The sequence below is a fragment of the Theropithecus gelada genome, chromosome 1, assembly GCF_003255815.1.
Source record: "Theropithecus gelada isolate Dixy chromosome 1, Tgel_1.0, whole genome shotgun sequence".
NCBI lineage: Eukaryota > Metazoa > Chordata > Mammalia > Primates > Cercopithecidae > Theropithecus > Theropithecus gelada.
The window spans coordinates 48,245,239-48,269,324 of NC_037668.1; the positions used below are offsets into that span (position 1 = coordinate 48,245,239).

General features: G+C 52.4%; 1 protein-coding gene across 3 annotated transcripts in view; it reads right to left on the reverse strand.

The window, feature by feature from the left end:
* Positions 1–24,086, reverse strand: part of KIF17 (kinesin family member 17) — a 55,337-nt gene that overhangs the window by 12,217 nt on the left and 19,034 nt on the right. For all 3 annotated transcript variants that reach the window (XM_025398207.1, XM_025398198.1, XM_025398191.1), the window contains exons 6-11: positions 22,622–22,731; positions 15,575–15,722; positions 12,165–12,721; positions 10,819–10,899; positions 9,581–9,792; positions 6,941–7,172 (exon numbers count right to left, since the gene is read on the reverse strand). In XM_025398207.1, coding sequence (XP_025253992.1) covers positions 6,941–7,172; positions 9,581–9,792; positions 10,819–10,899; positions 12,165–12,721; positions 15,575–15,722; positions 22,622–22,731 — 1,340 coding nt within the window. The remainder of the gene's footprint in view (positions 1–6,940; positions 7,173–9,580; positions 9,793–10,818; positions 10,900–12,164; positions 12,722–15,574; positions 15,723–22,621; positions 22,732–24,086) is intronic.

Sequence of the window (24,086 nt, forward strand, 5' to 3'; positions counted from 1 at the left end):
TGGTCAATTTGACAAAATCTAAAAATTGAAGATTTTCATATGGCAAAAATATCATAAAGCACAGTAAAAGACAAAAGACAAACTGGAAAAAAATTTACAATTTATATCACAGACCAAGAGTTAATATTCCTAGTGTATAAAGAGTTTCTACATGTGGAAAAGAAAAAGAACCACCACCTTAATAGAGAAATGAGCAAAAGAGATAAAAATAGTTTGGAGAAAAACTACAAATGGCCACAAAACATACGAAAAAGTATTCAACACTGCTTACAATAAGAAAAATGCAAATTAAAACTACACTGATGCTGGGCACGGTGACTCACGCCTGTAATCCCAGCACTTTGGGAGGCCGAGGCGGGCAGATCACCTGAGGTCAGGAGTTTGAGACCAGCCTGACCAACATGGTGAAACCCTATCTCTATTAAATTTAAAAAATTAGCCAGGCATGGTGGCACATGCCTATAATTCCAGCTATTTGGGACGCTGAGGCAGGAGAATCACTTAAACCTGGGAAGCAAAGGTTGCGGTGAGCCAAGATTGCACCATTGCACTCCAGCCTGGGCAACAAGAGCGAAACTCCATCTCAGAAAAATAAAATAAAATAAACAACAAAAAATCAACACTAAGATATTATTTCTCACCTAACAAAGTGGTAAAAATCCAAGTTTTGGGGGCCGGATGCAGTGGCCCACGCCTGTAATCCTAGCACTTTGGGAGGCCAAGGCAGGAGGATCACTTGAGCCCAGGAGTTTGAGACCAGCCCAGGCAACATGGTGAAACCCTGTCTCTACAAAAAACACAAAAATCAGCCAGACATGGTGATGCACGCCTGTAGTCCCAGCTATTTGGGAGGCTGAGGTAGGAGGATCACCTGAGCCCAGGAGGCTGAAGTTGCAGTGAGCTGTGATCGTGCCACTGCACTCCAGCACGAGCAGCAGGGTGAGACCTCGTCTCAAAAAAGAAAAAGAGCTGGGCGTGGTGGCTCACGCCTGTAATCCCAGCACTTTGGGAGGCTGAGATGGGTGGATCACGAGGTCAGGAGATCGAGACCATCCTGGCTAACATGGTGAAACCCCGTCTCTACTAAAAATACAAAAAATTAGCCGGGAGTGGTGGCGGGTGCCTGTAGTCCCAGCTACTCGGGAGGCTGAGGCAGGAGAATGGCGTGAACCTGGGAGGCGGAGCTTGCAGTGAGCCGAGATCGCACCACTGCACTCCAGCCTGGGCGATAGAGCAAGACTCCGTCTCAAAAAAAAAAAAAAAAAGGGAAAAGAAAAAGAAAATCCAGGCTTTTGTAAATATACTCTGTTGGTGAGAAACACATGGATACATGCTAGTGGAAATACCAAACAATACAATCCTTATGGAGGAGAAGTTGGCCTATCTAGTGACATCGAGCAAAATCACACTTGCATTACCATTTGTTCCAGCATCCCCAGTTCGAGGAATGGATTCTAGAGAAACCTACCAAGAATACAGAAGTCATATGCACAGGCTGTTTACTACAGCAGCCTTTATTATTACAAGATATTGGAAACACCCCAAGTGTTTATCAAGAGAGGACTGACTCAATAAGCAATGATCCAGACTCACGATGGAGAGCTATGTAGCTGTCAGAGAATGAGGCGGCCAGGCGTAGTGGCTCACATCTGTAATCCCAGCACTTTGGGAGGCTGAGGTGGGTGGATCACCTGAGATCAGGAGTTCAAGACCAGTCTGGCCAACATGGTGAAACCTCATCTCTACTAAAAAATAGAAAAATTAGCCGGGCATGGGTGGTGCACACCTGTAGTCCCAGCTACTCGGGAGGCTGAGGTGGGAGAATCTCTTGAACCCAGGAGGCAGAGATTGCAGTGAGCTGAGATTGGGCCACTGCACTCCAGCTTGGGCAACAGAGCGAGATGCCATCTCAAAAACAAAAAAGAATGAGGAGTATCTTTCCATACTGCTGTGGCCTTCAGGATACTATATGTTGTTACGTGAGGAAAGCTAGGTAGCAGAAAGCGTGCACTAGAGCTACTTTTATCTAAGAAAGAGCTGCAGTGAGCTATGATTGTGCCACTGTACTCCATTCTGGCAACACAGTGAGACCCTATCTCAAAATAAAATGAAAAATAAAAATAAAAGCAACAGAGGAAGGCAGAGAGGCAGGCAGGAGCGATGTGGTAGAAAAGATGTTTCTGAAAGATGAGGCAGGAGTGGAGTCAGAGAGATTCCACGCGTGAGAGGGACTGCTCCCCACCCTGGCTGTCTTTGCAGGGGTCCAGGAGCCCAGGAGTGCAGGCAGTGTCTAGAAGCCTGAGTGCTTGTGTGTGTGTATTGGTCCATTTTCACAAAGCTCATAAAGACATACCCAACACTGGGTAATTTATAAAGAAAAAGAAGTTTAATGCACTCACAGTTCCACATGCCTGGGGCAGCCTCAAAATCACGGTGGAAGGTGAAAGGCACGTCTTACATGGTGGCAGGCAAAAGGAAAATCAGAACCAAGCGAAACCATCAGCTCTCATGAGACTCATTCACTACCACAAAAGCATGAATCATAATTGAATCATGGGAAACGGACCCCATGATTCAATTATCTCCCACCGGGTCCCTCCCACAACACATGAGAATTATGTGAGCTATAAATCAAGATGAGGTTTGGGTGGGGACACAGCCAAACCATGTCAGTGTGTACACAAACATACATACATATTTCCTTATAAAACAAACAAACAAACAAACAAAAAACAGCTCTCTAGGTGCCTTAGGATGAAAAGATCCATCTAAGTCTGAATCTCTCCCATAAGACCTCCAAAAAAACATACAGAAGAACCAGGAGAGAAAAATAAAACCACCCTTAACCAGCCTACAGCCTGACCTGAAGACAGAGAACACTGGAAGCTTTGAATTACATGGAAGTACAGAGATAAACCCTCAAGTCCAGCAGACAGCCCCTGAACCTGGGTAAGCAGAGAGCACCCAGGACAGCATGGGGCGAGGAGGAATGAGGTGATGGAAGGCAGGGTGCAGTCCCTCCACAAGGAGCAAGAAAATCCTAAAAACAGATCTGAAACCTGAAAATGAGAAACTGATGGAAGAGATCAGCATGTGCGCAGGACCAGAGGAGTTAGTCTCCAGAAGGTGCAGCATTTAGAAGTGGGAAGCACCCTTGATGTGGAAACTGAAAGTCCTGCAGAAACAAGAGAAAAACCACAAAAGACAAAAACCACCAAAAAAAACAAGCTTTCCTTTCACCCCCAAGATTTCTGCCCCCTATTTTTGTGCCTGTGAATATGGTATCTTCCTTGGCAAAAAAAAAAAAAAGACTTTGCAGCCGGGTCCGGTGGCTGATGCCTGTAATCCCGGCACTTTGGGAGGCTGAGGCGGGCAGATCATTTGAGCTTAGGAGTTCGAGACCAGCCTGGGCAACATGGCAAAACCCCTTCTCTACAAAACAATTAGCTGGGTGCAGTGGCATGCGCCTGCGGTCCCAGCTACTTGGGAGGCTGAGGCAAGAGAATCGTTTGAGCCTGGGACAGCCAGGGTAACATAGCAAGACCCCCAGGAGTTTGAGACCAGCCTAGGTAACATAGCAAGACCCCTTCTCTACAAAAAATAATTAAAAAAAAAAAATTAACCAGGCGTGGTGATGCGTACCTGTAGTCCCAGCTACTCAGGAGGCTGAGGCAGGAGGATTTCTTGAGCCCAGGAGGTCAAGGCTGCAGTGAGCTATGATTGTGCCACTGCACTCCAGCCTGGGCAACAGAGCGAGACCCTATCTCAAAATAAAATGAAAAATAAAAATAAAAGCAACAGAGGAAGGCAGAGAGGCAGGCAGGAGCGATGTGGTAGAAAAGATGTTTCTGAAAGATGAGGCAGGAGTGGAGTCAGAGAGATTCCACGCGTGAGAGGGACTGCTCCCCACCCTGGCTGTCTTTGCAGGGGTCCAGGAGCCCAGGAGTGCAGGCAGTGTCTAGAAGCCAAGAGTGGCCGACAGTCAGCAAAAAGATGAAGACTTCAGCGCCGCAAATCACCTCATTGAACTAAATTCTGCCAACACCTGAAATGAGTGTGGACAAGGATTCTTCCCCTAGAACCTCCTGAAGGAAGTCCAGCCCCACTAACACCTTGATTTCAGCCTCGTGGAATTCTAAGCAGAGAAGCCAGCCCCACTGTACCGAGACTTTGACCTACAGAACTGTGAGATGGTATGTTTGTGTATATTAAGTAAATAAATGTATAGTAATTTGTTAACACAGTAATAGGAAACAAATCAGAGATTGATTGATCGATTAATTTGAGACAGGGTTTCATGCTGCTGTCCAGGCTGGCGTGCAATGTCATGATCTCCACTCACTGCAAGTTCCACCTCCCAGGCTCAAGCAATTCGCCCACCTCAGCCTCCCAAAGTGCTAGGATTACAGGCATGAGCCACTGTGCTCGGCCTAGAGTTCTATTTAAAACTACACTTCACTATACAAAGAGAAGAGTGTGCTATTGAATGAAAAAACCTAAGATACCACCCCAACCTTCATCTCTGCCTTCAGCTGTTATTGATAGTCCAGAAAAACAAGACATCACAGAGTAAACAGAAAAGAAGGAAAGAACAGATGTGTCTAACCAAAGCTACTAGAAGAAACAGAAAATAAAAATCAAAACATTTCAGTGAAGAAAATTCTCCCCGAAAGTACAAGCTCACAGAACCTAGCCAGCAGATTAAAAATGTAACACAAGGCCGGATGCAGTGGCTCACACCTACCCCAGCAGTTTGGGAGGCTGAGGCGGGAGGATTGTTTGAGCCCAAGGGTTCAAGGTTATAGTGAGCTATGCTCGTGCCACTGCACTTCAGCCTGGGTGACAGAGTGAGACTCTTAAAACTAAAAACTAAAAAATAACCCCAATTAGAATACATTTGAATAAAATGTTCTTAAACAGGCAGTCACAGGTATGAACATTTCTAATCCAAAATCGAAAAACTTAGAGAGGGACAAAAAAATCAAGAAGATACGAAATAGGACATTAATGAAAAGAAAGGAAAAAATATTAGAAATGTAGACCTAATTCAAGATATCTACGTGAGAATGAATTCAACTGGAAATATAACAAGGAGCATTAAGAAAAGACATAAAAATAGCCAAGAAGGGCCAGGCATGGTGGCTCACACCTGTAATCCCAGCACTTTGGGAGGCCGAGGCGGACAGATCATGAGGTCAGGAGATGGAAACCATCCTGGCTAACATGGTGAAACCCCGTCTCTACTAAAATATAAAAAATTAACCGGGCGTGGTGGCAGGTGCCTGTAGTGCCAGCTACTGGGGAGGCTGAGGCAGGAGAATGGGGTGAACCCAGGAGGCGGAGCTTGCAGTGAGCCGAGATCACACCACTGCACTCCAGCCTGGGCGACGGAGTGAGACTCTGTCTCAAAAAAAAAAAAAAAAAAAAAAAAAGCCAAGAAAATAAAAAACTAAGGAGGTTAAAGAGGCAAAAAGGTTTTGTTTTGTTGTTTTGTTTTTGAAACGGAGTGTCGCTCTGTCACCCAGGCTGGAGTGCTGTGGCGTGATGTCAGCTCACTGCAATCTCCACCTCCCAGAGTCAAGTGATTCTCCTGCCTCAGCCTCCTGAGTAGCTGGGATTACAGCATGCGCCACCAGGCCGGACTAATTTTTATATTTTTCTTTGGTAGAGATGGCGTTTCACCATGTTGGCCAGGCTGGTCTTGAACTCCTGACCTCTGGTGATCCGCCAGTCTCAGCCTCCCAAAGTGCTGAGATTACAGGTGAGAGCCACCATGCCCAGCCCAAAGAGACAAAAAGTTTTATGCTCGGCAAGATCCTTTGGCTGCCAGGACGGTGGTGGGGGCAGGGAGGGGTGGGGAGGACCCTGAAGATGGCCAAGGAGCCATCATGAGGATCAGGAAACCCAGACAGCACAGAGAAAGCTCCAAAGGCAGCATATGTAACCCTCGCCGCGGGCAGAATCGCACTCTCCCTGACTCCGGCCTCACTCCCTTTCTCCAGCCGCATCTGCCCACTCTCTGCTCCTAGAACATGCTGACCTCTCTCCTGCTTCAGGCGCCATCCCAATGCTCCTCCTCACGCCACCCAGGGCTGGTTCTCTCTCTCTCAGTTCTCCCAGAAGTCTCTACCTCCAGGAGAACGTCCCTGTCCCCGACCTGTGGTAGCCCAGGTCCTTCTAAGGTTCCCAGTCTGGGTGCTTGTTTCATGAGCATGCTTTGTGGAAAGCACTTTATAGAAATGAATCAAGTTGTGCATTTGTAATGTGTGCACTTAATCATCTACAAAAATGAAAACATAAAAACGGAGTTGTCTCACTCTGGTATTCTCTTCACAGTACTGACCACTCCTCGATATTCTCTTGCTTATTTCTCTGCTGTGTTATTTCTTACACACACACACCCACACGCGCACACACACAACACATACACACATGCATGTACACACACACACAACATATCCGCATGCATGCACACACACACAACACACACACTGGGAGACAAGCTGCACAGTGACAGGGACACATCTGTCCCTGTGACTGCTCTGCCTGCCAGCATCAGAACAGGGTGTGCCACACTGCAGGCACTTAATAAGTGCTTTCCAGCCTGGGCAATATGGTGAGACCCTGCCTGTCCAAAAAATTTCATACAGTAGCCAGGTGCGGTGGTGCACACCTGTAGTCTCAGCTACTCGGGAGACTGAGACAGGGAAGATGGCTCGATTCTGGGAGGTGGAGGCTGCAGTGAGCTGACTGTACCACTGCACTCCAGCCTGGGCGACACAGAGAGACCCTGTCTCTGAAAATAAATAATAAATGCATGCATGCCTGCTGTGTAAAGAGTAGAGGGCTGCCTGGCTTCCCACAAGGTGTAGGGATGCCTGGATGGGGGTCTCACCCATCTCTGGACAGCTGGGCATGGGGGGCTGCACCTGGGCCTCACCTTCCTCTGCATCTTCTCCAGCAGCTTGCTTTTGGCCCGGACTTCCTCCTGGATGGAGTCATAGACATTGAGCAGCACCCAGTCCCCGCTGTCCTCATCCGAGTTCTGCAGGGCAGCCACCAGCTGCTTCCTGCGCTCGTCTGCGTAGCGCTTACGCCGCTTGTGCTTCTCCTTCAGGTCCTTGTTCTTGGCCTGCTCTCCACCCACCACCTGCTGCTCCAACAGCTGCAGACTGCCGGCACAGAGGAAAAAGCAAACAAGAAAATATCTGCTCATCACCGAGCACGTGCCATCTGGCAGGCTCCAGGCTACGCGTGAGCCCACCAAATCCTTCCAACGACCCCACTTCACAGGGAGGGAAACCGAGGCTCAGCGACAGGACGCTGCTTGCTCAGGGTCACAACCAGGACTCCTGCCCAACTCCCTGCCTGCGCACTCAACCACCGTGGTGGGTCAGGGCGGGAATCTTCCTGTGGGCTCAGCTAACCCACCCCTGACCCGCGGACTTCCCACGCTGGTGCTCCCTGCAGCTGAGCAGGTGCGTTCTGTGTCTGAGGCCACTGGCATGATGATAAGAACCCTGGGTTATGAAAAATGTTCAATGCACTCAATGCACAATATTTAATCAGGGAGGGACACGCACAATACATTGTTAAGACTATTATATTCAAAATGCTCAAAAATGGTTAGAGTTTTGTCCTTTAAACGTACAAATTTTAGGCCGGGTGCAGTGGCTCACGCCTATAATCCCAACGCTTGGGGAGGCTGAGGCAGGTAGGCTGCTTGAGCCCGGGAGCTTGAGACCAGCCTGGGCAACATGGAGAGACTCCATCTCTACCAAAAAATAAAATAAAATAAAATAAATTTTAAAAAATCAATAAAAATGCACCAATGCCCCCCCCCCAAAAAAAAAGATACAAATTTTAAATAACTATAGAGAAAAGCTTACGGGAATTGCCACCTCCCACTGTCTAATGAAGCAACACAAAAATTTTTCAAACCCTGCCTCTTTCCAAAGGGAGTGAGTAGCCCAGAGGCTTGATAAGGATTCACAAAAGGAGGAGAGGATCATGCTCAGGAAAAAAATAGAACTTTGCAACCCGAGCAGCCAGGCTCTAACCACTTCAGGCTCCATGGCAGCCGGTGCAAAAGGGAACCACGTCCATGTCACTGCTCTGTTTAAAATCCTGCTGCGGGGCTGGGTGCGGTGGCTCACGCCTGTAATCCCAGCACTTTGGGAGGCCTAGGCAGGCGAATCACTTGAGGTCAGGAGTTTGAGACCAGCCTAGCCAACATGGTTAAACCCCATTTCGACTAACGATATAAAAATTAGCCAGGCGTGGTGGTGCACACCTGTAATCCCAGCTACTTGGGAGACTGAGGCATGAGAATGGCTTGAACCCAGGAGGCAGAGGTTGCAGTGAGCTGAGATCACGCCACTGCACTCCAGTCAGCCTGGGCGACAGAGCAAGGCTCCGTCTCAAAAAAAAAAAGAAAAAGAAAAAGAAAAAGAAAAAACAAATCCTGCTGTGGGTCGAGCCAAGCACCCAAGGAGGGTACACAGGGTCCTCCCTCCAGCTCCCCTGCACCCCTCCCCGGTTCACTCCAGCTTTCACTCATTGCTTACACATCTCCAAACGCCCAGGCCGGGTCCCACCTTTGCAAGTGCTGTGCCCTTTCTCTAGGATGCCACCCCTGCAGCAAACCTTATTCAGGTATCTCCCCTTCTGTGAAGCGCACCCCCCCTCAGCCTTCCCTCCACAGCACACTGCGAAAATAGCCAGGACACGTGCCAAGTGTTTACTGCGTGCCCAGCACGGGGCTGCCACGTTGCAGGCAATGCCTTGTTTTGACCCTCACCACAAGCTTCTCACGCTGAGACTATTGATATCGCCCATTCTGAAGATGGGCAGCGAAGGCACAGAGAGGTTTCAAGTTGGCCTGAGGTGGCAGAGCTAGTGGAGGAGGCAGGCTGGGAACTGCTAGAGAACAGGACCCTCTTGGCTCTGCCTGTCCCCCGCCCTGGCCTGTGGGCCCTTGGGACTGGGGCAGCAGCTTGCTCATCCTTGCGTCCTGTGCCCAGCACTCAGGAGTCATTCAGTTAGTGTTTGAACTGTGGCCTCTGGGACTGGGTCTCCCCCACTGAACCCCTGGATGACTGTAGCATGGAGGTTGGGCTGACATCATTAACAGAAGTGAGAACTGAGGCTCAGAAAAGTTAAGCAACCTAACAAAGCCACACGGCAAGTGAGGAAAGGCCAGCTCCCCAGGTGGTCTCAGAGAGTGCCTGGGGATGACTTGTCCTGTGGGTGAGTGGGTATCACATCCGGGAGGGCACTGGAGGCCAGGGGGCTGGGGGCTTGGCTGGGATGGGAGAAAAGCCTGTGATACTCTGCCCTGGGATTCCTGAAACCTGAAGGCCAGCAGGCCTGACAAGGGATGCTGGTGGCAGCCTGTGTAGCTTCCAGAGCAGAGCCCTGCCCGCCCAGTCCCCACTGTGCCTGGCGACGAATCAGGGCCGCCCTGCCACGTTAGAAGGGAGAGCTGGGAGGAAGCTATGGCACCCCTGCCTCCATCCTGGAATGCAGCCCCTTCCCACCCCACCGTGGGGTCGCGCCGGCCCCATGCTCTGCTGCTTACCGGGCCAGCACCTGCTGCTGGTCCACGACGGGCAGCGGGTCATCGGTCAGCACTGCCACCTCCATGCCCACACTCTCCCTCTTCACACAGGCTGTGGCTGGCAGGGACTGAGGCTGAGCCACCACGGACACTGGGGCCTCAGTCTCCAACCACACGCCAGGCTCTGCCGTCGGCACCACCTCCAAGGCCACTTCGGAGGCCAGATCTACCTCCTGAGCGTGAAGAGAAACCCAGGTGGAGGTGGGAAGGCCACCCCCTCCCCCACGCCCGATGTCTCCCAGGCGGCTCAGTCCCAGACCGGGCCATTCCGCCTGCTGCAGCCCCGACAGATCACCTCCAGCTCAGGGACACCAGTGACACAAAAACACGCCCCGTTGAGTTCTTACTGCTGCTATTCCCACTGACACCCCCACGCTGGGAGGAAAGCTCCCAGCTTCCTCTCTCACCTCCCACAATCCAGTCTCCACAGGCAGCCAGGGCCATCTTAAAATAGAAACCGATCACATCCCGTTCCCGATGAGCCCCGCGTGACTTCCCGTCGCGTTAGCAGCGAAGTCCACTTTCCTCTCCGCCGGCTCCCTACCTCCACGGCCTCCCCCACCACCCTGGCCTCCTTTTCCATCGCTGAGAAAGTCACGGTCTTTCCAGCCATAGGACCTTGGCACTTGCTGTCCCCTCTGCTTGCTGCTTCCCCCCGTCCCTCCTTCACGCCTGGGTCCCATCTCAGAGTCACTTCCTAGCCAGGGCTGCCCCGGCCACTCCATCTACGCCCTGCTGAGAGTCTGCTGCAGGCCCTGTGCCCAGCCCACCCTTGAGTCTAGATTGTCTTCTTCTCTATAAATGTGGGGAGATTTAAAGCCTCCTCTCGCTCTCCTGGGGTGTTCAAACTGGGTTCCCTGATGGTGTCTTAGGGGCTACCAGCCCCGACCTGCAGCCCTTGTCCTTTGCATACACTGGGCCTCAATTGCTTTACACAAAGGGCACCAAGCCTGAGGAAGGTTTGAAAGCCACCATCTAGAACAACAGGCCTCTTTCACTCCATAAGAAGATGATGGTTCCTCCCACTGCATACTGCCTGGTCACAGGCCATGGGCCACAAGCCCGGGGAAAGCGGGGGTTGTTGTTCTCAGCTCATGCATGAGGAAACTGAGGTGCAGGGAGGGAGAAGACAAGCTGGAGTTTCCCAGGAAGTTGAAGAGAACCCCGTCCCCAACACGGAGACCCAGGGAGGTACTCACAGGCCTGGGCGGGAAGTCATCAGCTGCCTCGGCTTCGGGTCTGGCATCCCTGGGCTCCAGCAGGTCTGTCAGCACGGGGGCCTGGGAGGAGAGAGGGGATGGGGGAGGAAGAAGGCTGATTTGGGCCAGAACCATCCTCTGCTCCCTTACCCCTGGCCTCACTTCAACTCCCCAAGGCCTCCCACCACCCCCTACCCTCCCCTGCCTGTCACTCCTGAGAGAAGGAGGACAAAGTGGGGGAAGAGATGAGGGAGAGAACAGAGAAGAGAGGAAATGGGACAAGGGCTGCAGGTCAGGGCGTGTGGTGGGCCCCTGCTGTGTACCAGGAGTGTTGCCTGTATCCACTCCTCTGAAGCATCATCGTTTTACAGATGAGGAAACCAAGCCCAGAAAGGTCACACACCAAGGAAGTGGTAGACCTGAGATCTCTCTCTCTAAATACACACACACAGACACACACACACAATCACACACACACACAGGAAAGGAAAGGAAAGCAGAGAACAAAAAGAGAAGAAAATAGGACTCTTTTTTTCTTTGAGATGGAGTCTCACTCTGTCACCCAGGCTGGAGCACAGTGGTGCGATCTTGACTCACTGCAATCTCCGTCTCCCAGATTCAAGTGATCCTCCTGCCTCAGCCTCCTGAGTAGCTGGGATTACAGGTGCACGCCACCACACCTGGCTAATTTTTATAGTTTTAGTAGAAATGGGGTTTCACCATGTTGGCCAGGCTGGTCTTGAACTCCTGGCCTCAGGCGATCCACCCACCTCGGTGTTCCAAAGTTCTGGGATTACAGGAGTGAGCCAATGTGCCTGGCCAAGAGGAACATTTTTTTAAAACAAGAGAGTTGTTGAAAAGGGAGAAGACGTTGGTCAGGGGGCCGGACAGAGGAAGAGCAGTGTCCCAGAAGCCTCACGGTCACTGAAAGGTGGCTGGATTCCCACGGACCCCCCACCCAGCTCACTACGGAGCTCACGAGCCGGTGAGGGTTGCCCAAGGCTCCGTCAGGCCTGGACACTCACTGTAACCATGGCAACGGGGCAACGCCCTGTACAGCTGTCACTCCATCTGCAGAACAGGTGCCCACCTGGCATAACCTTGCACCTCGACCCCAACTTTCTTATTGAATTACAGAGCATGAGACAGAGCTTCTCCTTTCCCAACCCCTGGATACCAGTGCCCCTGAATCAGTCACCAGTGCCAGAGCCACAGCGGACACAGTGGAGCCACGGCCTGAGCAGCAGAGGCCGTGTGTGTGAACAGTGTGTGGACAGTGAGCTCCAGACCCTGGGCAAGCTCTGCCTGCTCAGTGTTCGCATGGCACCAGGCATGACATCAGCTACCTGCACGGGGACCTTGGGGATGTCTGCCTGGGGTGCGTCTGTCCTGGCCACGGTGGAGGAGAGTCTGGCCAGCTTGGCTTCCACCTCGGCAAACGGGTCCCGCAGGCCTAGTAACCCCTGCAGGGGCACCTCCTGCGACTCCTCTTCCGGGAGGTAGTTCTGTTCCCCCAGCTGGTGCCCAGCGGCCTCCTGCCCGACACACTCATCCAGGAAGTATCTGCTCCTGGACTCCACAGTGGGCATGGAGACCTCCACGTTGGAGGGCTCCTCGGGCCCAGGGAAAGCTTCAGACACAGAGGTTTCTTTGAGTGAGGATGACTCACTGGAGCCCAGAGAAATCCCAGACTTGGAGGGTTCCACATTGGGCAGCTCCGCAAACCTGGAGGAAACCTCAGTCTTGGAGACGTCATCACTGGGCAGAGTGTCAGTCGTGGAGAAGACCTCGGGTTTCACCACTGTCTCATACTGGAAAGCAGGCGGGTACTCAGAGCTGGTGGCAAACTCGGCCCTGGACATGACCTCAGCCTTGTAGAGGACTTCTGCCTGCAAGACAGCCTCTGCAAAATGGAGAAATTCCTTCAGGTTTTTTTTGTTTGTTTGTTTGTTTTGTTTTTGAGAGGGAGTCTCGCTCTGTCGCCCAGGCTGGAGTGCAGTGGCCGGATCTCAGCTCACTGCAAGCTCCGCCTCCCGGGTTCAGGCCATTCTCCTGCCTCAGCCTCCCGAGTAGCTGAGACTACAGGCGCCCACCACCTCGCCCGGCTAGGTTTTTTTTTGTATTTTTTTTTTTTTTTTTTGAGACGGAGTCTCGCGCTGTGTCACCCAGGCTGGAGTGCAGTGGCGCGATCTCGGCTCACTGCAAGCTCCGCCTCCCAGGTTCAGGCCATTCTCCTGCCTCAGCCTCCGAGTAGCTGGGACTACAGGCGCCCGCCACCACGCCCGGCTAGTTTTTTTTTTTTTTTGTATTTTTAGTAGAGACGGGGTTTCACCATGTTAGCCAGGATGGTCTCGATCTCCTGACCTCGTGATCCGCCCGCCTCGGCCTCCCAAAGTGCTGGGATTACAGGCTTGAGCCACCGCGCCCGGCCTTTTTTTTTGTATTTTTTAGTAGAGACGGGGTTTCACCGTGTTAGCCAGGATGGTCTTGATCTCCTGACCTCGTGATCCGCCCATCTCGGCCTCCCAAAGTGCTGGGATTATGGGCTTGAGCCACCGCGCCCGGCCGTCCTTCAGGTTTTTAAAGGGTCAGAATGAGAGATCCTTCCGCAGAAGGTGGCCCCAAGCCCAGTGTTTCTTTTCCTTTTTTTTTTTTTTGAGACGGAGTCTTGCTCTGTCGCCCAGGCTTGAGTGCAGTGGGGCAATCTCGGCTCACTGCAAGCTCTGCCTTCCAGGTTCACGCCATTCTCCTGCCTCAGCCTCCCCAGTAGCTGGGACTACAGGTACCCACCACCACACCTGGCTAATTTTTTTGTAGTTTTAGTAGAGATGGGGTTTTACCGTGTAAGCTAGGATGGTCCAATCTCCTGACCTTGTGATCCTCCCGCCTCAGCCTCCCAAAGTGCTGGGATTACAGGTGTGAGCCACCGCACCCGGCCCAAGCCCACTGTTTCTAAAAGACCAGCTTGAGAGTCAGAGCCTCCTAGGCCCTCCAGAGGCTGGCTACAGCCTGCCTGCCTTCCCATCTCTGCTCTTATCAGAACCCAAACCTACTGCCTTCCACCTCTTCCAGGAAGCCTTCCCTGACCAACACTGTGATTTCTCCATTTTCTGACCTCCACAGCCACTAAGTGCTGGGCTCTTACAGCACGCCCTGCCTCAGGACCACTCTTCACACACTGGCAGGCTTCCTGGGGCTTTGTTGCCTTCCAAGGCTGGGAGTTCGGCAGATTTCATGTCCAGGTCCCCTAGGAGCCCCCACTGGAGTGCCCGGCCCATGGCTCTTGTCCACTGGATATGCTAGATCCGCGAGAGCTAAATGAATGCTGTGGATGAATGTCAGAGCCAAAGAGCAGCTGGAGGCCTCATATTCAATCTGGACTGCGGGGAACACTCCAAAGGGCAGAACATGCTAGAATCGGCTCCCTCCTCTTCCCCTGGGTCTCCTCCAGGAGCACGTCTCCCTTGCAGTGGAGACAGGGCTGCATTCACATGGACCCCTTAGTGCTCCAGCTCAGGGGGCTCCCGGTGCCTCTCATACCTCCCACCCATTTCTTCATCGCTGTGTCCCAGACCCCTGTAAGCGGGTCTTGATATTTCTCTTTGCTGAAATATGGGATCCACTCCCCAGCTAAATGGCCTGGATCTCTCTCAGACTTGGTTTCCACGTGGTTAGGGGAAGATTCAGGGAGTCCTACCTCGCTGGACTGGGGAAAGAGAGGCTCAGTGAGAAGGTACAGGTAAAGCAGGTAAATTACCCGACACGTGGTAATGTGCAACAAATGGTACCGACGGTGCGATCAGTATCATCATCATTCCAGGCCTGGATTCTACTCTATTCATGAGTGCTAGGAAGTCTGAACCTCCAGGCAGCATGTGTGTTTGACTGACACTGGTACAGCAGAACATCCTAGGGTGGCAAAAAGAAGACAAAAACTAAAGGTCAAGTGCAGTGGCTCACACCTGTAATCCCACTTTGGGAGGCCAAGGCAGGTGGACCGCTTGAGCTCAGGAGTTCGAGACCAGCCTGGCCAACATGACGAAACCCCATCTCTACTGAAAACACAAAAATTAGCCGGGTGTGGTAGTGTGCACCTGTAACTCCAGCTACTCAGGAGACTGAGGCATGACAATTGCTTAAACCCGGGATGTAGAGGTGGCAGTGAGCCAAGATCATGCCACTGCACTCCAGCCTGGGCGACAGAGCAAGACTCCATCTCAAAACAAAATTTTTTTTTTTTTAAAAAGACAAAAACTTCCAGATAGGTAAAAACTTGTGGCTACGGATTAAATCCTTATTATGGGATGTGTTTGCTTTGGTAACAGAGAGGCTCAAAAGTAAGAGGAGAAAATGGAAAACACAGAAATTCGGGGCAGGGGCTTGCCTTTACAGAAAGGGTGGTACTTCACAGCTCACAGTCAGCCTTGAGCTGGAGCCCAGCCCGTGGCTAAGCCATCCCAGTGCAGTGCTGTGGGTGAGAACACTGGCTCTGGGGCCAGACTGCCTGGGTTCAAATCCTGGCTCTCCTTTACCAGCTGTGTGACCATGGATGGGCAACTTACTTACCCTCTCTGTGCCTCAGTTTCCTCATCTATATAGTGAGCATAACTGTCATACCTACCTTACCGGACCATTGTGAGGATAAAACAGACCTGAGCCTGGGGTGTAGAAAATGCTCTGTGATGCAGTTACTGCAGTGAGGCAGAAAGGAGGCCACCTTCCCTCGAGACAGCCTGGAGAGGCAAGGGGTGCCCACCTGTCTCCTTCCGCAGGTTCTCCTCCAGTGTGGACAGCCTGACATCATATGAGTTGCGCATGGCAGTGATGTCTTCCTCCAGCCTGGCCCGAGACTCCTGCTCAGCCTTATAGTCGGCTTTCAGCCGGGCCAGGCGCTCTTCATACTCCTGGTGGGGAGGGGGGACCAGAGGGCAGGCAGCATTTTATCATCATTTTGAAACCCAGCTTTAGGTATTCCTTTGTTGCTATTCAAACAATACAGAACATATAAGTAAGCCAAGATAATCCAATTGTACAACACTGTGATAATTACTTGCTAGTGAAGACCTTTCTTTTTTTTTTTTTTTTTTTTTTTTTTGAGACGGAGTCTCGCTCTGTCACCCAGGCTGGAGTGCAGTGGCCGGATCTCAGCTCACTGCAAGCTCCGCCTCCCGGGTTTTTATGCCATTCTCCTGCCTCAGCCTCCCGAGTAGCTGGGACTACAGGCGCCTGCCCGGCTAGTTTTTTGTATTTTTAGTAGAGATGGGGTTTCACCATGTTAGCCAGGATGGTCTCGATCTCCTGACCTTGTGATCCGCCCGTCTCAGCCTCCCAAAGTGCTGGGATTACAGGCTTGAGCCACCGCGCCCAGCCTGTGAAGACCTTTCTAAACTGTTCTCAATGCTTTTTTGTTTTCTTTTGTTTTTGAGACAGGGTCTCACTCTGTCCCCCAGGCTGGAGTGCAATGGCATAATCATGGCTCATTCCAGCCTCAAACTCCCAGGTTCAAGTGATCCTCCTGCCTCAGCCTCCTGAATAGCTGGGACTATGGGCATGCCACCATCAGCTAATTAAAAAAAAAATTTTGTGGGGCAGGCGCAGTGGCTCACGCCTGTAACCCCAACACTTTGGGAAACCGAGGCAGATCGCTTGAGGCCAGGGTTAAAGACCAGCCTGGCCAACATGGCGAAACCCCGTCTCTACCAAAAGTACAAAAATTAGCCAAGCATGGTGGCGTGCCTGTAATCTCCGTTACTGGGGAAGCAGAGGCATGAGACTGCTTGAACCTGGGAAGTGGGGGTCGCAGTGAGCCAAGATCATGCCACTGCTCTCCAGCCTGGGTGACAGAGTGAGACTCTGTCTCAAAAATAAAAATAAATAAAAAATTTCTAGAGTAGGGGTCTCACTATGTTGCCCAGCTTGTTCTCAAACTCCTGGACTCAAGTGATCCTCCCACCCTGGCCTCCCAAAGTGTTGGGATTACAGGCATGAGCCACCACACCCAGCCTCTCAGTGCTTCTTTTTGTTTGTTTGTTTGTTTTTTGAGATGGAGTTTCACTCTTGTTGCCCAGGTTGGAGTGCAATGGCACAATCTCGGCTCACTGCAACCTCCACCCCCCAGGTTCAGGCGATTCTCCTGCCGCAGCCTCCAAGTAGCTGGGATTACAGGTCCACCACCAAGTCCGGTTAATTTTTTTTTTTTTTTAGTAGAGACGGGGTTTCACCATGTTGGCCAGGTTGGTCTTGAACTCCTGACCTCAGGTGATCTGCCAGCCTCAGCCTCCCAATGTGCTGGGAATACAGGCATGAGCCACTATGCCCAGGCTGCTCAGTGCATTTGTAACAGATTAATAATATGTGCGTTTGTTTGCAATCTATTTTATCCACACAGCAATATATCAAGAACACCTTTCCATGTTGGCAAATACCTTTCTGCCCAATGGTCCTCAATCCATCAATGACAAAATATATTTTTATTCACCCACTTCTCTCCATCTTTGCTATCACTGCCAGCTCTCATCCAAACAGCCACCTGGTCCTCACCTCTGTTCTCACTCTGGCCCCAACCTCTGACACAGCCATGGTGCCCATGCAGGTGTCTCCCCTGCTTAGGATCTGCTAATGGAATCCTATGTTCATGGATGAAATCTAAGCTCCCCAACTTGATCTGAGTCCCAAGTGATTTGGCCCTGCCTACCCCTCAACGGCTATGATGCACATTTGGGGCCTCCTAGACAAACCCACTTCCTCCCTGCCCCAAGGCCTGTGCCCTGCTCCCTGGCAAGCACCTTCCCAGGCCTCAGCTTAGTAACACCCCTCAGAGAGGCCTTCCCTGACCATACTCTCAGAAGCCCTCCTGCACTGCTCTCTGTCCCTTCCTCTATTGCTTTTTTTTTTTTTTCCTGAGACAGAGTCTCACTCTGTCACCTGGGCTGGAGTGCAGTGGCTCAATTTCAGCTCACTGCAACCTCTGCCTCCCAGGTTCAAGTGATTCTCCTGCCTCTGCCTCCCAAGTAGCCTATTACATGCGCACCCCACCATGCCTGGCTAATTTTCGTATTTTTGGTAGAGATGGGGTTTTCAATCATTTCACTACCCCAGGATGAGGACTGCTGGGAGACAGCCAAGGGCAGGACACACTTGCCCGGGGAAGGGTGTGAATGGGTGTGAACAGGTGTGAACGGGTGTGACTGGGTGAATGGTGGGTGGATGGGTGTGAATGGGTGTGTGGTGTGTGAATGGGTGTGAACAGTGTGTGAGCTGTCTCAGCAGCGCCCCCTTCCTCACAGCCCTCCACAGCTGCTGTCTTCTGACACCAGGGCAAGGGCCGCCAGTTGCTTCTTTTCCTTCTTTGTGTCTCTTCTGTCTCTCCAGCTTCCTAGTAATCAAAGGAGCTGCTACTTCTGCCTGACCCATTGCTTCCTTCATGATAATCTCTACTTATTTGATTACAGTTTATTGTTGGTCTCCCCTACCAGAAGGCACCCTCCAGAGAGCAAGGACCATCCTGTTATTTTTTGTTGTTGTTGTGAGACGGAGTCTCGCTCTGTTGCCCAGGCTGGAATGCAGTGGTGTGATCTCAGCTCACTGTAACCTCCACCTCCCAGGTTCAAGCAATTCTCCTGCCTCAGCCTCCTGAGTAGCTGGGACTACAGGTGTACACCACCACACCCAGCTAATTTTTTACATTTTTGGTAGAGACAGGGCTTCACCATCTTGGCCAGGCTGGAAGGACCAACCTGTCTTGTAACCTCGGAGCCTGCCAGAAGAGGGATTCAAGAAACACCTGTGGAGCCAGTAAATGGCAGATCTGCAGGTTATGGGCATGCAACATATTCAGGCCTCTGACACACACGTCCCAAGAGAAGGGCAGGGCATTTATGAATTAAAGATAGTCTGGGACCCTTTGTCTTCTGGAGCCACTGCTGACAGACGCGCCTGCCACTGTAGTAAGCCAGAGAGAGGGGACAAGGACAGGGATGGGGTGGGCAAGCACCACGTCATACTCCCACATCTCCAGATCCCTTTGGCAAATACAAACTGGCATGGATAGCACTGATTTAGGCTTTTAGGGAGGGAGAGAAGGGGACAGAGAATAATTCAGATGTAATCGTGCATTCTTCAGTACATTTTTAGATACACTTGAACCTCAAAGCAATACCCACAGTGTTACTGAGGCCCAGGGAGGTTCCATGACCAGGCAGCTCTTCAGAGCCCTGCAGCCCTCTCCTCCACTGCCCCCTGCTCTCGCTGCCCTCCTCACCAGTTGGCGTCCCAGGACCCATGGCTCGAGTCAGTAAACATCCCTGACTCCCTCACCCAGCCCCTCTATTGTTTTCTCCCAGCACAGCCCTGACCCTGGTTAAACCCAGGCCTCACCTTAGCAATACACGGATGGAAACATACACATACGCACGCACACACATGCAGGCACACACATGCACATGCAGGCACACATGTACCCGCAGGCACACATGCACACACACACACGCACCCCACAGGCACACATGCACACACACACATTCACACACAGACACATGCAGGCACACATACATGCACACGCATGCACGCATACATGCACACACGCACACAACATATGCATGTGCACAGCACCACCAATCTCCTTTTTTTTTTAATTTTTAATTTTTTTTTGAGTCAGAGTCTCACTCTGTCGCCCAGGCTGGAGTGCAGTGGCGCCATCTCGGCTCACTGCAACCTCCGCCTCCCGGGTTCAACCAATTCTCCTGCCTCAGCCACCTGGGATCACAGGCACATGCCATCACGCCCAGCTAATTTTTGTATTTTTAGTAGAGACGGGGTTTCGCCATGTTGGCCCGGCTGGTCTTGAACTCCTGACCTCAAGCAATCAGCCCCCTTCGGCATACCAAAGTGCTGGGATTACAAGCATGAGCCACTGCGCCCAACCCCATTCTCACTTTTAAACATGGGACCTGAATCTCAGGCAGGTGGGCTTCTACATGGCTGAGCTCACAGCCCCAGTCCCACCCTTTCGCTCTGTCTTCCCAACCCTCCTTTCCTCCCACATTCGTTGCCTGGTGAGTCACAGAGAACAGCGAGGCACAGGGCTCCCTCACCTTCCCGTCCACCTGCAGGTCTACCCGAAGCTCCACCTCCTCTCATCCCACGCCGCACAGCTCCAGGACCTTGTGCTTGCGATCCGCCCCCTCCTTCCTGTACCTCGACTTCTCCCTCTGTGCTGGATAATTCCCGACAGTCTACAAGACACGCTCTCTTACTTCCGACATTTAAAGCATGAAAAACCCTTCCTTGGCCCCACATCTCCCTCTGGCTAGAGTGTCCAGCACTCAGCAAGCGCTCACAATATGCCTGTTAAGGTCTGAATGGCGGAGCTGACCCCCAGCTCTTGCTTGGTACATGATACACAGCCCGCCAAGGAGAAGACGCCCTTCATTTCATCCTCTTACATCCCTAAGCAGCAGCAGGAAAGGCGCTATGATGCCCGTTCTGCAGATGAGACAGAGGCTCAGAGAGCTCCAACAACCTGCCCAAGGTCACAGAGCCTATAAGGATGGACCTGCAGAAAGTGAAAGCTGGACGGACCCCAGGAATCTTCTGGTCCAAACCCCTGGTTCAGACTGGGGACCGAAACCCGGCTCCCGGCCCGTGCCCTCTTCCCTACACAGAGGGGCCTCCTCCCTTTTCCTGAATGGTTCTGGAATAGAAAGGGAAACATGGCCCCAGGAGCATAGCAGGAGCTCAATAAATATGAGAGTTGAGAAAAAGAACAAATGAGAGAGGAAGGAAGCAGGGATAGCAGAGGGGCGGGGGGCACACACATCTTCAACGCTTCCTCCAAGCATGGCTCACAGAAGAAACCTCAGGGTTTCTTGGAATCCTGGTGGCGGTGGCGTCAGGCAGCAGCACTCTGACGCAGTGTCCACTGGGACGCCCCACGAGAAGGAGGCAGGCGACCCCATCCCCAGGGCAGAAGGCACCCCCATCCGTGGCTCTCCGGGGGCCCGCCAGGAACGGCGTCGCTTCTCCCTGGTGACCACCAGGGGGAGGCAGTGCCCTACTGACCGGAGAGCGGGGCCGCCGGCCCCATCGGGCTTCCCGGGAAGGAAGCCTCCGTCCCCGTCCTGCACAGCCCGCCCCACCCCCTCCATCTGTGACCAAAGCCCCCCGGGCTGCGACTCCATGTGTGACTCCCAGCCTCCGAGCCCCCCTGTGCGACTCCATGCCCACTCCGAACTCCAGCAGGCTGGCTTCTCTGGTTTCTGTGGGCTTATCTGAGCTCAGCCATCCCCCAGGGCCCCTCCTTGCTAAAGCCTCCCTGGGAGCCTCCCCACGGCTACAGGAAGGGACCTGACACCCGGGCTGGAAACGGCAGTGGAGGGAGAAAGGCAGTGCCCGCCGCAGAGCTCCCAGAGCCAGCAGGGGCGGACGGCGTCCGCTGGGGGCACCATCGAGCCTCTCCCCAAACAGCACAGGCCCCGCCCGTCACGTACAGCACCCAGGCCTCTGGCCCACAGGACTGAGACCCCCAAAGTCCTCCTATCTGCCCCAGAGGCTGGGCCCCAGGTCCCCACAGCCCAACAGGGGCTTCCGAGGCCTGAGGGCGGACCCGAATGGGAGGTCGTAGTTGAGTGGCAGGGGTCCAGCAGCGGACACATCCAGGCCCAGCCCCTGGATAGCTCGTCCTGCGTGGCATCGGGTTCCAAATCAGGAAAAGCCAGGGATCCTAAAGGGACCATCAGGCCCGGCGCAGTGGCTCATGCCTGTAAACCCAACACTTCGGGAGGCTGAGGTGGGAGGATCGCTTGAGCCCAGGAGTTCAAGACCAGCCTAGGAAACATAGAGACCCCATCTCTACAAAAAAATTTTAAAATTAGCCAAGCGTAATGACATGCACCTGTGGTCCAGGCTACTTGGGAAGCTGAGGTGGGAGGAGCACCTGAGCCAGGGAGTTTGCGGCTGCGTGAGTTGAGATCGCACCACTGCACTCCAGCCTGGGTGACAAGAAGATGCTGTCTCAAAAATAAATAAGTAAATAAATAAATGAATAAAGGGACTGCCACATGTCAAACTCCACCGCACACTCAGGTCTCAGGATGCAGCATTTAGGCGGGATTCTCTGGAAACCAACAGAGCCTGGAGTCAGGGATGGAGCCAAAGGCAGGAGTGGGGAGGCCCTACCATGCCTGGCTGTGGAAGTCCTGCTCTGCGGATCAGCTCTGCCTTCGGAAATCAGGGGCATCATCTCACCCGCTGCTTCCCAGGGATGTTGGGAGGCACTCACATGAGAGGACCCAGGTGCCCTAGGTGACAGCTTTTTCCAGGAGGCCAACACCACACTCACCTGCTGGTCAAACGGGCTGCCTGGCTCTAAGACCCCGGGCTTGTTGACGGCTGCTGCGGGACAGACTCCTCCCCACCCTGACTGCCTCGCCTCTGCACAGGCCATTTCCACAGCCAGGCATGCCTTTTCTGCTTCCATCAATGCACAGCTATCCCTTCCTTCAAAACCGAGGGGGAGAACACGCCCCTGGAGATGCCCCTGCACCCCTCTATTCTCACCATGCAGGCCCTGAGGCAGTACTGACTGCAGTCTGGAGTCAAGAACTCAAGTTCTAATCCTGGCTCAGACTCTTTGCTGTGTGACGTTGGGCAAGTCCTAGCATCTCTTTGAGCCTCAACTTTCTCAGGACCAACCCCAAGGTGAAGGTACGGTGATACCGCATTGGACCCCAGCGGCAGCTCTGCCCTTGCTGCTGGGCCACACCTGCCTGCCCCTTCTCCATGTTCCCACCCACTTGGATCTCACCTCCCGGATCAGCTGCTTCTCGGCTTCCATGTCATGCTGGATCACAGGTGGGGGCAACAGCTTCTCCTCCAGCTGCACAGGGTCTGGGGGCACCTGCCTGGACAGCAAGGCTGGAGGAGAAACAGAAATTAGCAGCCAGGACAAGGGGCAGATGGTGTGCAGGAATTACACGGAAATCTGTAAAAAGACGACCTCATGGTCATTCAAAAAGACTTTAAAGTATTGAGCTTATTTCAAACACATCTCCATGTAAAAGGCTGTTAGTCACCCAACAAATATTTATGGAGCACCTCGATGTTCTAGACGCTGAGGATGCGGCACTGAACAAAGACAAAACTCCACACCCACGCAGAGTTTTCCACTGGGAAAAAGAGGGGAAAGGCAGATGGACAAGGTGAAATGCCTCGTGGTGGTGTTCAAGGCCCTCTCCACTCGAGCCCTGCCTGACTACCTCCCATCAAAATAAATAAGCAAAATGGGTAACACGTTACAAGGTGATGTGTACTGAGAAGAAAAAGCAAGTAGGGAGGATGCTTGGGAGTTAGAAGCAGTTAGAAGGGTTGCAATTTATTTACTTATATATTTATCGAGACAGGGTCTTGCTCTGCCACCCAAGCCAGAGTGCAGTGGTGGGATTATAACTCACTGAAGCCTCAAATTCCTGGGCTCAAATGATCCTCCCACCTGAGCCTCCCGAGTAGCTGGGATTACAGGCACACACCACCACGCCCAGCTAATCTTATTTTATTTTTTTGTAAAGATGGGGTCTCACCATGCTATCCAGACTGGTCTCAAACTCCTGGGATCAAGCAATCTTCTCGTCTCAGCCTCCCAAAGTTCTGGGATTAAAGTGTGAGCTGCCTTGCCTGGCCCAAGTTGCCATTTAAATAGTGTGTTAGGCCGGGCACAGTGTCTCATGTCTGTAACCCCAGCACTTTGGGAGGCTGAGGCGGCAGATCACTCGAGGTCGGGAGTTCAAGACAAGCCCAGCCAACATAGTAAAACCCCGTCTCTACCAAAAATACAAAAATTAGCCGGGCATGGTGGCGGGAGCCTGTAATCCCAGCTACTCAGGAGGCTGAGACAGGAGAATTGCTTGAACCGGGAGGGCGGAGGTTGCAGTGAGCTGAGATGGCGCTATTGCACTCCAGCCTGTGCGAAAGAGCGAGACTCTGTCTACAAAAATAAATAAATAAATAAATAAATAAATAAATAAATAAATAAATAGCTTATTTATTGAAGGTCTTTTAGTCAAGGCATGAAGGAAGCAGCGAGGAGAGGCAGGCACAGGAGGAGCTTGCTAGACGGCGGGAGTGGTGAGTGCGAGGGTCCTGAGGCAGTTGTGAGCCTGCCCTGTTCCTGGCCCAGCCAGGAGGCCAATGTGGCTGGAGGGGAGGGAGTGATGGGCAGGACAGGCAGAGAAGTCCAAGAGGGATAATGCCAGATTGTGAGAGCTGTGGAGGGC